At 40.3% G+C, this 17500-nt stretch overlaps 1 protein-coding gene across 3 annotated transcripts in view; it reads right to left on the reverse strand.

Moving 5' to 3' along the window:
• Positions 1-759: 759 nt before the first annotated feature.
• LOC149086432 (uncharacterized) overlaps positions 760-17500 on the reverse strand; it is a 50307-nt gene continuing 33566 nt past the window's right edge. For all 3 annotated transcript variants that reach the window (XM_089255543.1, XM_089255544.1, XM_089255541.1), the window contains exons 3-7: positions 16704-16771; positions 15683-15861; positions 4764-4935; positions 3685-3782; positions 760-973 (exon numbers count right to left, since the gene is read on the reverse strand). In XM_089255543.1, the coding sequence (XP_089111669.1) occupies positions 794-973; positions 3685-3782; positions 4764-4935; positions 15683-15861; positions 16704-16771 (697 nt within the window). In that variant the 3' untranslated portion in view covers positions 760-793. The remainder of the gene's footprint in view (positions 974-3684; positions 3783-4763; positions 4936-15682; positions 15862-16703; positions 16772-17500) is intronic.

Consider the following 17500-nt stretch of genomic DNA (forward strand, 5'->3'; position numbering starts at 1 on the left):
ATTTAAAAAAATCTCTCCGCACACTGTACAGCAACATTCTTATATAACGTGAAAAATTTAAGAATTTATTATCTTCACTCCCAAATATGGATGACAGATGGCAGCACCATCAATAACACGAAGCAAGTGAAATCTCTAGCAACATTAATATGTTGAAGGCCATGTATACATTCATAACGCACATTCCGGCATGTACTGATTCGTAAGAAATTCCGCCGAAGAATGTACTACGGTTCTCGTACACGTTCCTCTGCGGAATTTCTAACAAATCAATGCATGCCAGAATGCGTGTTCTGTAATGCGTGTTGTGTGTGTGTGTGTAGTATCTGACGTATTCATGTTATCGGGGAATGTGCTTCTTTCGTGTTTTAGCTGATGCTGCCATTTGGCTTCTATATTTTGGAGTGAAGATGGCATTTCATGCTTTGTTAGTGTTCTGTTGTATGTTTGCTTGCTGTCTGCGTAGATACTTTTTCGAATGGGAAACTGGCTCGCATTCGCACCTCCAAGTTGGGAAACTGCAAAAAACTAACTTCAGCCGACCACCACTGTGCCGCTGACGGGGTTAGAACCTGAACGAGAGTCCAGCATGCACGGACACACAGAGAGACAAATGAACCAGGTAGCCTTCAGGTATTACTAAATAGAAATTAGCAACTTTTCCGAACACCGGGCAAGTAGCGGATGTATTGTTATTGAAAAATATCCATGTGTCGATCATGGGTTTTGTTCAAGAAGTAATTTCAAAGCGAAAGAAAATATAAAAAATATATTTATTAATATTTTGGTAAAATCAGCGTTTCAGGATGATACTTGGAGCTGGCTCTATGGTGTCCATGAAACATGACTTGTGGCGAATAACGACGTGGAATGAAATCCTCTTCAAGTCGCCGTAAAGCATCAGAAAGTTTATTATCGCAAATGCACTCACTGCCCACTCGCTAAACGCACAGATTATGTAATTGGTACTGAACTGTAACAAGCAGAAAGAATAAACATATCATAAGTCATCGCTTATTTCAAAAATATGTTTCCATACAAAAAAATTTCTTGACGTCAGTGTCTCTCACGAACCGCTGATCCGCGGACAGATGTAGTCCGTGAACGTGCGACAGGTGGTCGGCCCACAAGCCGGTTTGAAAATTCAGTTATAATTAAAGGAAATTATTTAATTTTACGCAACATATATGAATAATAATCATACAGTTTCGAATAAAGAATCAGACCCATATACTGTAAGTTGACGACAGGTTGAGAAACGCGGCTTTACATCAAAACACAGGGCTCGGCGTTTCAGTAGTTAGGGCCGGATTAACTCAAACGAAGGCACTAAGCACTCAAGTAATATATTTTGGTACTTCCCTCCCCCCCCCCGTCCCTTTTACTCTTTTAATCATAACGCATGGCACCTTATGACAATTAGATCTGTTCACGATTTTTGTGTGTAAGTAGGGTATTCGGCAAGCAGGCATTTTTAGCTGGGGCAGGAGGTGGGGGTTTAGACGAAGTAGAAATTCCTTTGCCCAAAGCTTACGATGCCACTGCTCGAGAGCCTCAAGTGTCTTGAAGGCCCCGTAGAAATTTGATACGATTAAAATTTTAGGGAGAGTGAGTATGCAAATTGGGGAGAGCCAGGTATTTATTGCTGAGTGAGGGAGGAGGCTCAGAAAAATTTGTTCTACCCGGGGGGGGGGGGGGTGGCTATGATGATGTTAAGACGGCTCTGGGCTTACTTTATGAAAATAGAGCATAGAGCGAAATCTCAATCCAAAAACTGAGCATGAACGCGAATTCTTGTTCGCAATTACCTCAGTTTCTCTGCTTATGTGTCACCCTCAGGGCCGTAACTAGAAACAAAAGTTTACTTGACATCACTTAGAGCGGGGGTCTATATCTATTTTGGCATTCTCTCCTCGTAATTTTTAACAGAAAGGGAGTAAACTCGACGCCCTTCCTAGTCCAGTGCCTGGGGAACAGATCCCCCTTCCACCCCCCTCCTTTCGATTAAAAACCTTCAATTGCGCAATCAAGTGTTCCTAAAATTTTTGGATTTTGTACTAGATGGTTAACGCTGGAAAAAACATTTAATATTTAAAAACAATGTAGGATATTGTACATTTCAAGGGAGATTATACATTTTTATAAACAATGATTGGATCACTTTTGTGGGTGCCCCCTATTCTCCTAATGCCCTAAGCATTCTGCTTAATGGTTAATCTGGCCCTGTCAGTAGTGCTCGTAGTAATAGAAATATTTTTTCTGAAATTTATATATCTTTTGGTCTTCTCACCTATATAGTACCGATATTATTTTTCTCTGATAACACTGAATAACAAATTTTTACAAAGTTTCTGCGTTCAAAACGAAAATAGTTGTTTCTTATGTAATTCGGTGTGCACCGAACACGAATTTGACCATGATAAAGCTTGATTAGCTACGGTTTTCACTGAAATTGCATATTTGATACATACCGAGTTATTCCGTGATTCTCCTTGAATCATTTTACTGGAGGAAATTAAAACGAGTATTTAAATAACATGCAAACCTCAGGTACGTCATTCATGTTGCAAGAAGTTACATAGTTACTGAAATGAAGAAAAAAAGAAAAAAAAACTTTTCATATGGACACCATGTCCTCAAAAATCCAATAGAAAAGTAGTTGCCTAGTCTCTCTTGAGGCCAACAAAAAAAATCCACGTTTCTAAATGAAATATTGGGTGAGATATTTGAATTTAAAAAAAAATCAGATAGAAAAAAAAGGAAAGAACACATAATCAGCTTGTTATGCTTTTCTTTCCTAACTCGTCTCAGAATTTTGAATTCAAATATTTCAGCAAATATTGCACATAGAAACGTGGAATTGTTTTTTGCTGTCCTCAGGAGAGACAGGGCAACTACTTTTTCATTGGGTTTTTGATCACAGATCATCCGTATAAAAATATTTTTTTATTTCAATAGCAAAGCAACCCCTTGCAATATAAATGGTCCTTGCCACTTTTTTACCTTTTCACTATAACTAGCTATAACATCCGGCGCTGCCGGTTCGCTTCAATTACTGGGAGGATTGGAAAAGTGACAAACCATTACAAAAAGGCATAAAATATTATACATATAGTTTATACACGATTGAATAAGTGACAAAGTAAAATCATGCATTTCTGAAACGCATTGCTTCGGAACCACGGTAACTAAAGTAAACATTCCGAAAGTGATTGTTGAGGCATAGAAACCATTATTGCCCGAAGGTTCTTTTGCCCGTTCCTTGCTCTGACGAAATTCTAAAGTAGCCTATCGTTCAATCTGGGCCCTGTTTGGTATATATGTAAAATTTGGCGACGATCGATCTAAAATTGTAGATTTGTATAGAGAACATGCACACAACACAGGCACACACACACGGAAACTCGATTTTATATACATAGATAACGCTCATAAAGCACTTTTTCAACATTTAATATGGTAATATTTCAAGAACAAGAGCCAATAAAACGTTTTTCATGGTGATATTCGTTTTCAGCACGTCAAAAACATTCGAAATTATTTTGTGTATACACAGTATTCAACATGAGTACTCGGTCGCAATTTCATTGTTGTTCAGTGTAATAATATAAGTATGTTATATTGATTTTAATGATAATATTAGTGACAATTTTAATGATAATGTTAATGACTGTCCATACTCACTTCTAATGGTAATCGATATGTAATGTTCTTAAAGTATTCAATGTCGAATCCTCGGGGTCCCAGTTCTTCACGAATGTAATCCGGCATGGGTTTCACAGCTTTAGTTAAAAATTAAGGATTATATGCAAGACAAAAACTTTACGCGACATATTCGATGGATAAATATAACAGTTGAGAAGAAAATAAGTTTGTCAAAAATTACAAAATGCTTCGTGCTTAAATTTTTTCATCTGACTCCCATATGAATCCACGAAAAGACAAATTCAGTTTGCACATGTCATTCTTCTTTTTAGTCTGTCTTCAATTACATAAACATCAATTCTTTTAAAAATTCGTTTTCAAATACATCGTGTGTCTCTCTTCAGCAGAGTTTAAAATTAAAATTATTTTCTCTATATTTTTTTTTTGTCTCAATAAACAAGTAACGATATAGAGCAGTATGTGATTATCGCATGTAATGTGGAGAAAAAATGCATGGGCATAAATATTTTGATTCAATGATATGAGCGTGTTCTTATGTAGAATATATTTTGAGCTGAGTAGTGTATAGTTCTGAGTTGCGTACTGTGAGTACAGTTAGAATTACCTACTCAACAATCACTACATTTTCAGCGAGAAAAATTTTTTAAAGCGGAACATTCCTTCTGCAGATAGAAAAAGGCACAAGGTGGTTTTATGTAATGTATTTGATCCATATTTTTATGGGCATCTTTTTCAGCCACCTCGTTGGGCAATTTGTCTATTGTGACCTTCGTGTATTTATAAAATCGCCGTATATACTCGTGTACGATCCGAGTTTAAAAATTCGTTCCGCAATTTGTAGGGTTGGGAGAAGAGGGAGGGTCGGCTTATAAACAGGTCAGTTTTTTTTGCGAAGAACCCTGATCCGCGATGGGGTTTTGGTCAACCTAAGTGGGAGGGGGTGGGGTCAGCTTAAATCTTATAAGGCCCATTCTTATTTTGTGTCAGTAAATTAATGCATTATGTATTAATTTACTGTACTCAGTTATATAAAAGAATAGTAGAAAACGATATAACAAAATAATAATAAAAGAATGCTCTTGTCGGTCAAAGGATACTCAGGAGGAAAAGGCAAATAAATCCGATGCTAATGGCAATCCTTAAATATTTCATCTTTTTCGTTGCATCCGGCAGAAAAAACCATATTCCCGTCACTAGAAAATGGAAAACTGCTGCTCCGATCAGGATCATCGATGCTCCGGCACTATGCTCCATTAACACGGTGATTAACTGCGAAAGAAATGAATCGAGTTACAAGTTGACATTCTACTTTCATGTTATAAATTTAGCATAAACGTACCGAGAGTTTGTCACTGTGGCTCATAAATTAAAGAAAAAGTCCGTGCCTAAATTTAATTCGCATTCGATACATAGCAAAGTAAAAATCCCATTTTAATCTTTCTCGTAGATGAATATTCGATCAATTCTCTCTCTAAACAATCATTAAAAATAATTTCAAAATCTCCATGTGGGTTAGTATTCTCGTACTAACTAGCCGGCTTTTCCCATTAATAACTCCCATGCTAATTTCCCGGTGAAAAATTCTCTCCTCAGATCGAGGGCAGACTTTCAACAACACAATACTTGCATAACAGAAAAATTCATGCGTTTACCATCTCCATTTCAAAATATGGAAGAGAAATCGCAGCAACAGCAAGAACACGAAACGAGCACAACTCTGACAACACAAATACGTTAGGGGCTCGCATGCCAACACACACAACACGTTCCTGCAGGTATCGCTTTGTTAGAAATTCCGCAGAGGAATGTGTACGAAGTACATGTGCGGTTAAGTAAGAAAGTGTCTTCCCGTACTCTTGAAATGCATCACCTATGACTATGTTGTTTACATATCGATCATGTTGATCGATGCTGTATTTGTGAGCTGCATGTAGCATTACCTATAAATCATTATGTTGTAGTTTTAAAATTTTAATTGATGTTTTGAGCGAGAAACGTTGTGTTATTGGTAGAAATACTGTCAATATAACGATATATATACACTGCTCAAAACAATTAGGGGAGCACATGGTGTGAGGTATGAGGGAGACAAACCACCCCCTCCCCCCGACCGGGAGGTGAAAGAGATGATGATGCAAGGAACTGAACGGTGATGGGAGAGAAAAGAAAAAGAGAGAGAAAGGGGACGAAAGAAAAGGGACGGTTGGTGTCGGGATCTGCCTGGGGCGGACGCAGGAAAAGAGAGGCTACTGGAAGTAGCGAGAAAAAGAAAAAGGCGATGGTCAATGAAACTGTGTGGTAGTTTTTTTTTTTATAGATATGAGTGTTGTTTTGTTATGTGGTCTGAGTTATTAAAATCTCAAAGAAAAGTCCAGAGTGTTTGTGTGATAAAATCGAGTATTTTCTCGTATTGAAAAAAAGGTTTCGCAGACGAACAATAGCGAAACTTTACAGTGGTGGCAGCGGTGACACCTCCGAAGAGATTGTTTGGCATCAGACTTCGTGAACTTCAGGGTATCGAGTGGTGTGATCGTGGTTCGGCATTGAACCTTGTGGACTTCGCAGTATCCAGTGGTGCGAACGCTGGTCGAATAAGTCGGTGCGGCAGTGAGTTCCTGGATGCAACGAGGGAGCATAACTTCTGTGGAGGAACACCGGTCGAGTAAGTCTATGCTTCTGTTCTTTTCTCTCTCCTTAAGTTAGATATTGGAATTCAGACTGAAAGCCTTCTTAGACGATATAATAGTTTTAATATGTAATATATACAAAAATTTCTGCGAGATTTTTTTTATCCGCTTTTGAAAAGTGAAAATGAAGGGAAAAGCAGGTTCACAAGAACGAGCACTTATGAAATGAGATGCGATGTTTTTTTTTTTTTGCGGTTGGTGAGTGTGAAGCTTGATCGCAATAATTGAGCTTGGTTATAATTTGATATGTACGGTGTTCTTGAATAATTTCAATCGTTTGTTTATCATTGTTTTGCCATCGAGATTTTGTTACCATTCCTTTCTTTTGTGTGCATGAATTTTTTTAGACATATATATATATATATACAATAGCAAAATGTCCTACCTTTTGAAGTATCGAAAAGAAGAGCTTAGGGCACTGGCCATAGAGCTAGGAGAAGAGGTAACACCAGACTCAAAGGCATTAGAGTTGAATAGCATTATTTTGAACAGCAAAGCATATGAAGAAAAAACGGCTAGAGTGCTTTTGGACACAATAAGAAATGAAAGAATAGAGAGGGAGGAAATCCAAAGGGGGGTTGAACAGAGGGAACGGCAGTTTAGGCTAGAAAGCGAGGAGCGGTTAGCAATGGAGAAGTTGCGCATCGACTCAGCTAATCGAAGCAATCAAAACGAGACGGGAAATAGGGGAACTAGAGCCCTAGATGAGGTTTTGAGGGTAGTGAAAATGCTGACAGTAAAGGTCCCCTCAGAGCCTGAAGGCTGGAGTTATTATTTTACCAGCCTAGAAAAAGCGTTTCTTAGTGAGAAGGTGCCGGAGGAAGCAAAAGCAAAGATTTTGATTTGCATGCTAGGAGAAAGGGCAGCGAATATACTTACGTGTATGAACTGTGATCAATACGATGATTACGATGAACTAAAAACTATCGTACTAAGGGAATATCAACCCTCTCCCCAGACCTGCCTGGAAAATTTCAGGAAGACTAGGCGAAACAAGGAAGAGACGTTCGTTCAGTTCGCGACAAGACTCGCGTCACAATGGGAACATTACATTAGTTTGAGAGGGGCTCAGGATGTCGAAAGCATCAATGCATTAGTGGTGGCCGATAAAATGTTCCAAACGTTGGATCCAGAGACAGCATCCCACATTGCTATTCGACAAGGGGAAGGTTGGCTAAAACCTCGAGACCTCGGGAGAGAATGCGACACATTTGCTGCATCTAAAGGAAGACACTACGGGGGGTTAAACTGGAGGGATGAACATCGGGATATATCAAACGAACGGGGACTAGGGCAGCCGCACGGCAGTGAGAACAAATCATATGAGGGTAATAGAAAATGGATGCAATTAAGGGAGAATCGGAGGCAGCCTACATGTTTCGAATGTAACTCGAGGTTTCACTTTCGACGCAACTGCCCTGTGTTTGCGGAGCGCAACGTAGCTGAAGCTGGAGATAGTCGAAGAAGGGCTAATATAAATCGAGCGCAAACATCAGAAACAGAAATAGAAGAACAAGAAAGACCCATTGTGGCAAGGGTTCGATCGTTCGGGCAGAAAACTGAGGGGAGTTCCATCCGGGAACATCTCTGCAAGTTGGAAAGGATTTCGGTTAGCGTGAATGGGAAGTTGGTTAAGGCTCTCGTGGATTCGGGCACCGAGATTACCGTGGTGAGACAGGATGTAGTTCCGAGAATTCCAACACATGGAAAATCAACCATCTTCTTGAGAGGAATTTTCGGCCCCCCTGTGAAATGCCCACTTTTAAGCATCCCATTAGGAATGGCGATCGGGGACCAACCCAACGTGACGCATCAGGAGGTCCTGTGTGCGGTAGCGGAAAATCTAGTAGAGGAGGTCTTGTTACCGCCAGATGTAAGGGACCTGTTGAGTGGAAACGAAGACAACCAGAACGAATACGGCAAAATCAGTTTACGGGGGATCAGTGCCCTGAGCGAGGTGACGGGACAGGAGGGGAGGACTGAAGAAGAAGGGTCACTACATAGCAGCTGCAACCCAAGTCAATCGGAGGGACCATCATCAGAAACTATAGAGGAGAGCAGGGCGAAAGAAAGAGGGGAAGTGGCGGTGGTGTCGATAAGGGACGACTTCCTTCGAGAGCAAAATCTGTGTATGGACTTGCTGGAAGCTTGGGAGAAGGCGAAGGAGGGGAAGGCCAACTATTTCATGGCTGGTGAACTTTTATGGCACCGGGACAAAATCCTCGGGGAAGGAGTAGCACAGCTCGTTCTGCCCCGAAGCAGGAGAGAACAGATAATGCAAATAGCTCACTCCTCAGTATTTGGGGGGCACATGGGGATAAAGAAAACAGTGGAAAGAATAAGGTACTCGTTTTTCTGGGACACCCTAAAGAAGGATGTCCAGAAGTATTGTGAGACATGTAAGGAGTGTCAACTAACTAGACGGGTGTTAACGAGGGAAAGGACCCCAATTACCCCAGTGACAAGACCAGAATTGCCCTTCCAGGTAGTCAATATCGACGTAATTGGTCCAATCACCCCCAGTAGTTCGAAGGGCCATAAATACATTTTATGCCTCGTGGATCAACACACGAGGTGGGCAGAAGCGTTGCCACTCACGAATATTTCGGCGAAGAGCACTTGTGAGGCATTGTTAAGCATTTTCGCTAGGACAGGCATACCGAATGTCATAGCCTCAGACAATGGCACAAATTTCAATGCAGATTTAACCAAAGAGTTCGAGAGAAGAATAGGGTCTTGTCCACAGTTCTCAACACCGGGATATCCACAATCAAACGGGTTGGTGGAGAGATTCAACCAAACGTTAAAAAAAATGTTGAACCACATCATACACGAGGAGGGCCGGAAATGGCATATACAACTTCCATATGCGCTCTGGGCGTATCGGGAAATTCCGAATTGCACCACTGGAGTCGCCCCATTTCAATTGTTATACGGTAGACCCCCGCAGGGCCCATTGGCGATCCTAAAGAATACATGGACGGGAAAGCATGATGGGTTGCAGTTGAATACTAGGCCGGTGTCGGCCTATCTATTAGATATGAAATCTCGATTAGAAAGAGCGGCAGAACAGGCACAACTTACGTCTCGGGTACAACAGGATAGGATGGCAAATTATTACAACCTAAGGTCGACAGTGAGGAGTTATAAACAGGGTGACCAGGTCATTGTACTGATACCGGATTCCCAAAATAAGGTATACGCTAGATGGCAAGGGCCAGGTGTCATCAAAAGCCAAAAAAGCCAGCACTCCTTTCTGGTCGAGATGGAAGATGGCACTGTGAAACATGTGCATCAAAACAAACTTAGGGGATTCGCCTCCAGCGTGAACTCTGTCAACGTAATTTTTGAAGGGGATGAAAATTTTGGGGTAGTGGAGACATGCCCCATAGAACAATCGAGGATTGCCGAGTTCAGGAGGGGGATAGAAGCGCTGGGCGCACAAACCCTCAGTCAAAAACAAGAAGCGGAACTGAAGGAAATTATTATGAAACACAAGGCTCTATTCACAAGACCCATTCGGCCAGCGAAGGTGGGAAAACACAAGATTGAACTCATACCCGGCGCGACGAGGCGGAAACCCCATTGCTACAGGATACCGGTGGCGTATCGGGCAGAGGTCGACAAACAGGTCCAGGAATTACTGGCTGCGGGCCTTATTGAAGTGTCGGAGGCGGAAATCGCTTACCCGGTCGTGTGTGTCGCGAAGAAGGATTCGTCAATTCGAATGTGTGTGGACTACCGGGCACTAAATTCGGTAACAAGGAGCCCCACCTTCCCCATGAAAGATATGCAAGAATTAATGTATTTGGCAGGGGGTGCGAATTGGCTTACTTGTTTAGATTTACGGAAAGGTTTCTGGCAAATAAGGATGGACGATAACTGTCGGCATCTCACTGCCTTTGCTACCCACAATGGGGTCTACCAGTGGAGAACGATGCCGTTTGGACTGGTAGGAGCAAGCGGCACCTTCCAAAAACAGATGAACCATATCCTCAGAAAACACGGGGAATACGCGCAGGCGTACATTGATGACATAATTATATTCTCCAAAACCTGGGAGCAGCATATGGGACATCTATCACGGGTGCTGGGGGAGTTGGAAAATCTCGGGTTTTCTGTCAAAATGGAAAAATGTAGCTTTGCAGAGAGAGAGATTAAGTATCTGGGGCACCGGATCGGCAGGGGTAGACACGGGCCTGATGAAGAGAAGGTACTAGCCATAAGAAATTTAAAGACGCCCACTGATAAGAAACAAGTCCGCTCAGTGTTGGGGTTGATGGGCTTTTACCGCTCATACATCCCGGATTACGCGGCGTTGTCAGCACCGCTGACCCACCTCACAAAAAAGGGAGCCCCAAACAAAGTCGATTGGGGGGAGATGGAAGAAGAATCGTTTCAGAAACTAAAGGAAGCCCTATGTCACGTGACGCATCTTGCTACGCCAGATTATGACAAAAGTTTCCAAGTGCACGCAGACGCATCGGACCTTGCAGTTGGGGGATGTCTTACCCAGAGGGATTCTGAGGACCTATGCAGGCCCATAGCTTTTGTGAGCCACAAACTTACTGACACACAGAGGAAGTGGGCTACCATAGAAAAGGAGGCATGGGCCATTCTCTTCGTCCTTAAGAAATTCGAGAAATGGACAATGGGGACCAAGATTGAAATCATAACGGATCACAATCCCCTGACGTATCTGCAAGATACCACCCCCAAGAGCCCAAAGCTAATGCGCTGGGCCCTGGCGCTGCAAAGGACTGTAAAGTTTCGCTATTGTTCGTCTGCGAAACCTTTTTTTCAATACGAGAAAATACTCGATTTTATCACACAAACACTCTGGACTTTTCTTTGAGATTTTAATAACTCAGACCACATAACAAAACAACACTCATATCTATAAAAAAAAAAACTACCACACAGTTTCATTGACCATCGCCTTTTTCTTTTTCTCGCTACTTCCAGTAGCCTCTCTTTTCCTGCGTCCGCCCCAGGCAGATCCCGACACCAACCGTCCCTTTTCTTTCGTCCCCTTTCTCTCTCTTTTTCTTTTCTCTCCCATCACCGTTCAGTTCCTTGCATCATCATCTCTTTCACCTCCCGGTCGGGGGGAGGGGGTGGTTTGTCTCCCTCATACCTCACACATGGTTTTAACAAAATTACGCAAAGATGTATACCGATAAGTAACATAAAATGAATCATCCATAATTTAAAGCCTAGCAGGAAACGGAAAAAGAAAACTTCATATGCAAATCAAAGTTCACGACGTCAAAAACCAGAAAAAGGAGATAAGGGCAGAAATCGGGATGTTGCAGAAACGTCTGTTTTACTGCCGTAACTGTGAAATTCGATTGCGCAGTATTTTTTTTTTTAGACAAGGTGACTTGAGGATGTCTCAACAACGTGATTTAACGGAATCCATGGCATGGCGTGTTATAGGCAGACTGGAATCCGGGCAAACACAACGTAGTGTCGCGGACGCTGTTGGAGTCGCCAGAAGTGTTGTTGCAAGGCCGTGGAATCGATTCCAAGAAACAGGAAATGTTAGACGTCGACCAGGGCAAGGTCGGCCACGCGCCACTACAGCAACTGATGACCGGTATGTACGGTTAACAGCCCGTCGAAACCGAACAGAGAATGCTACGCAGCTGCAAAGACGGTTGCTCTTGGCAACAGGACGAAGGGTGTCCAGCCAAACAGTACGTAATCGGCTTCATGAGGGAGGGCTCTATGCACGTAGGCCAATGGTCTGCATTCCGTTGACCCCACGCCACCGTGCGGCCCGAAGAAGATGGGCTGCTGAACATCAAGATTGGAGCCAAGTGCTGTTTACAGACGAGTCCCGATTCAGTCTGGAGTACATATGGGAATGAACAGGCAGACCAACTTGCAAAAGCTGCGACTGCAAGAGTGACGTCTGACTTTTCGCTGCTCTTCCCTAAGTCATGGGCAAAGAACATCTTATCTGAGGAAATGATGCAGAAGTGGCAAAATCGATGGCAGACAGAACGCAAAGTTGGCAGGAAAATATATGCTCTCCTCCCCACAGCAAGATACAGATATAGGAAATGGACCAGGGAAATGGTTATATTCTTTTCCGAACATGGTCCTTTCCCAGCATATCTGGCGAGATTTCATCGACAGACTGAGAAATGCAAATGTGGCGGGGAGGGCACGGTCATCCACTACTCTACAGCCTGCCCGTTCACCAAAGACTTCCACTTACAAATCCCTGTTGCTGATACACAGTCTTGGAAGTTGAAGGTCTTCCAAAATCCTGGCAGTTATAATAAGATTAAAAATCTTATCAACTTTATGGAAAATAATCAAGAGTTATACATCTTCCCGAGACCTATGGCATATCAAGACAGAGAAGATCCCTTGGACTCTGATTCGGACTCAGACTATGTACCATAATTGCGACGTCTTTCCTAACCCCATGTGCTATAAAATATGTATAGTGATATTTTAATGAAATTTATCATTGTCAGTGATGCCAATATGTATTCTTTCCATGTTCATATATATTTTTTGTATCCAAAGTATCTACTTCAGATTCAATGTTTAATAATATCCTGTTTGAATTTTTCTGCTCTGCTTTGATGGGCTGAGCGCAATTGTTGATTGAATTATTGATTGAAATTTTTTTGATTGAATTATTGATTGAATTTTATTTTTGATTGAATTATTGATTGTGATTGAATTTTGATTGAATTTTATTATTACTTGCATTGTCGATTGAATTTTAATTTTTTTTTTTGATTGAATTGTTCACTAAATTTTTATTATTGAATCATGCGTAGTTTGCAGATGTTGTCCTGTAAGCATAATTAAATTTTATCTCATTTCATGTATATTTACTATGCATGTTATATACTATTTAATGCTTACATAATATCATCATGTACGCTATATATCTTACGTTTCGTGGCATCGCTGTTTGTCTAGATCATTCCCACAGCCCATCTGTTATAAAAACTCTGACGTTGTACCCGGACACCTGCTTATAAGCACATTTTATATACTTTCTCAACTGCTATGAAACGCCATAATTTTTGTTATTCATCAATATATTCATGTGTTCCAATGTATACCACCGGTGAATCCACTAGTGCGCAGCTGAACTTTGTATGTTCAAGTGAACTTTGTAATTTCTTCGGACTTGATCTCATCATTAGGACTATAATAACCAAATCTAAACATGTCTCTAACTGGCAATGAAAAGTCCCCCCCCCGGCTCCTTCAGTCTTGTGATATTATTAACACCAGCAATTGATCAATATCGATAATTCCCACTTACATATTTATAGTTCATTGGACCTGAATTTGTACATGTATCCTGTTTTTCATGTTCTATTTGCAGATTCGGACCTATGAAAAAACCCTTCCAACAAAAGACAAGATGAGTGAAGTTGGTGTTGCAGATTGGCTGATGGTTGGGGACAGAGTACAGTGATGATGGCGGATGGCTCGAGATGTTTTTGTTGGCCTCTTGCGGGCGATTCGCCCGGGCTCCTTGGCGGGGGTTTCCGGGGACTTTGGGGGTGTAATTGCCAGGAGTCGGGGGCGATGGGGGGCCTCGGCGGGATTGGGTCCTGTGGCTTACGGGCCGGGGATGCCTGCCGGGCCCGAACATCAAGATAGTTTTTCCAGCATGTCCCAGCCGCTGGGTAATCTGCCTCAGAGCTGGGCCATGTTTGGTGTTGGTGTCTGTATTTCTTTCCGTGGGTTGGAGGTCGGACAGTGGTCTTGGTGGCTAGCGGGGCATTTTCTTTTTTCCAGCATGGCCCAGCCGCAAGGTAGCCTGCTTATATCCCACAAGGGACAGAGCGGGGGCCATGTTTGGTGTTTGCATTCAGTCTGGAGTGTGACACCCGACGTGTTCTGGTATGGAGGTACAGGGGCACTCGAAATAACCCCGCATTCGTTCGTGAAAGGTCACAATGCAGACGAGCTGGTTGGATGGTATGGGTGGTATGGGGTGGAATCAGCATAGGCGGACGTACGGACCTGCATATCATTCGGAATGGCACTTTGACGGCCCGAAGGTATGCAGACGAGATACTGCGACCTCATGTCATCCCTTACGCTGGAGCCATTGGAGATTCCTTTGTTTTCCAGGATGATAATGCCCGACCGCATAGAGCTCGTCTGGTGGAGAACATGCTTGAAGCTGAAACAATACAGCGTATGGAATGGCCAGCGTGCTCTCCTGACCTGCATGTCCCAAACATGCTCGGACGACGCATTGCTGCGCGACCAAGGCCGCCTGTTACTGTCCGAGACTTGCAGATTGCACTTCTTGAGGAGTGGAACAGTATTCCCCAAAGTCTGATCGATAACCTCATCGCATCCATGGCAAACAGGTGTGCAGCAGTCTTAGCTGTTCGAGGAGACCACACGCCCTATTAAAACTCATGCATCATGTCTAAACAGTACTTTTTTATCGTTTACATGTAACCAAATTGTTGCCCTAAATCATCTTTTCATGTTTTTTCCAAAAAAAAATAGGTACAGTGAAATTTCTCCTTTAATTTTTCTTTCGGAGTAATGACATTTAAGAGGAAATCAATCCAATGAAATTTTATAGAGCAAGAACACTATCACAACCACTGACTTTTGCTGACGAGGGAGGGGGAGGGAGTGAAAAATGGCTAAAAATTTTCTTACGTAATACTTGAACGGCCCCTAATTAGTTTAATACTAAACTTCTATTCAAAATATACAAACAAAAATACAGAGAAACATATCCAATAAATATAACAGCTGCTGTTAAAACTATTGAATAATCAATTCCTTTAGGCCTGCTGGAAGGACTTTACAGTCCCTCACAAAGTGTTTGTGTGTGTGTGTGTGTGTGTATGATTGGTATTATATGTTTTCTTTATTTGTGTATTACATGTTTGTATTTGTGTATTACATGTTTGTATTTGTGTATTACATGTTTGTATTTGTGTATTACATGTTTGTATTTGTGTATTACATGTTTGTATTTGTGTATTACATGTTTGTATTTGTGTATTATATGTTTGTATATATTTATGTATTATATGTTTGTATATATTTATGTATTATATGTTTGTATATATTTATGTATTATATGTTTGTATATATTTATGTATTATATGTTTGTATATATTTATGTATTATATGTTTGTATATATTTATGTATTATATGTTTGTATATATTTATGTATTATATGTTTGTATATATTTATGTATTATATGTTTGTATATATTTATGTATTATATGTTTGTATTTGTGTATTATATGCTTATTTTTGTGTAATAAATAAATTTTAAAAAACCTATATCATTATTGTACTTACCCAGTCCAATTTGTTAGGAACTTCAGTGTAACCGACAGGAAAAGCCGCCGTAACGATGAATCCCAGGAACGAAATAGAGATTACTAGGGCACTCAGGTTATTCAGAATTCTAATTTTCTTCGAGTTGTTTATATTCCTGTGATTTAGACTCTCGTACAAAAGAGCAAAAGTTACGAATCCTATAATGCGCATGAAATAATAGTAAGTATACCAAAATAACAAAGCATGAAAACAATAATGACAAATAGTTTTAACCGAAAACATTATGGGTATCATCTGTTACGCACTCAATACAATATTTTCAGTATTTTCCATAACATAATAATTTAAATTTCGCTACAGCATAATTGGACGGCTTTTATATAAAAGGAACCCCAAGCGGCATTAAATCGAAACTGAGAAAAAGCTATTTAAAGTTATCTTCGATTCGGTCATCTTTTCAGTTTGGTAGTTGGTTAAGTGCACACAGACCGCATCACAGCCTATATGTCACTTGGTTCTATTTAGATAAAAAAATCCTACCTCTTTCAATAGTTCAGATGATTTCGGTATATCTCAAAAATGTTAGAAATGGAGCTTGGTTCCCTTTATATAAAAGCCGTCCAATTAAAGATTTAAAAAACCTTTACGAAATTTATGTTACCAGAAAGAAGAAAACTAGTATGTTTTTTCATAGAATTATGTCACCTTACTCTGAAGAGCTGTTCACTTTAGTACTGTAATTTTTTAGTCCCTCGTTTTTGAGAATCGATTGTAAATAATTAATTACGGGAAAAAGTATTGAAATAAATTTTCTTGGAAAACTGGAAGAAACGTGTATTCAGAAAATCTTCAATGTCATTACACGATAGCTACATTACACGACATTCTGCGACGTACCCTAAACGTAGACAACGGATGAGGCATTTAACTAGGTTCTGCCGCAACATAAATTTCGAAGAGATACGTTCTCTAAATTCCAAATCTATTTACTTTCTCATAACAATCAGCATTTCACAGATACATTTCAAATTAAACTCACCGAAAAATGCTCCTGTTATCAATGGCACCGCAAACATACCATTCATCGGAGGATGTCCTGCAGCTTGACTAGATAGGAGTGAAAAAAGTCACAATTGACAAACCATGCGTTTATTATTATGCAGCAAAGAAAAACACTTGATAGTTCTTTAAAAACGCATTATCAACACCTTTCGTGCATGATAAAATACCATGGCATCAATGCAATTGAATAAAAATTAATTCAAAATTAAGGAAGCTGTTCACTTCATAACATAACGGATAAGATTTGAGATCCAATCAAAAATATTTGGGTTATAAAAAAAAATAATTTTTCCACTTTCAAAATTTTAAATCTAATTATAAATAAGATTGAATCAATGAAACTTCAATCTTTTTCATCATTCTGTGATCTGAACAGTTTTCTTTATTTTGAAACAATTTTTATTCAATTAAATTAATATCATATTTTATCAGGTGCGCAAGGTGTTCTATACTAATGTGTTTTTTTAATTTGCAAAAAAATTAAATTAAGTATTGAAGATATGTAAAAAAACTTTGTACTGCCATAGCATAGTATATACAATCAAAAATATGTAAACCAAATTCGAAATAAATCAATGGTTAAATAATATTTTTAGCAATATTTCTACTAGAACCTAATTTTTCACCATGTAGGAGACCCCTTAAGATGAATTCGCTTTATAAGAATTTTCGCTTAGTGCGAATTAAATACGTGTTCCATTGTATGATGCTGGAGAATAATATTAATATATCTCCGTTCTATATAAAAAAACATTTTCAACCACGAACTGCCGT

The sequence above is a fragment of the Pholcus phalangioides genome, unplaced genomic scaffold (genome assembly GCF_987345545.1).
Source record: "Pholcus phalangioides strain wild (caught in Gottingen) unplaced genomic scaffold, Ppha-v1.0 ptg000004l_1, whole genome shotgun sequence".
Classification (NCBI taxonomy): Eukaryota; Metazoa; Arthropoda; class Arachnida; order Araneae; family Pholcidae; genus Pholcus; species Pholcus phalangioides.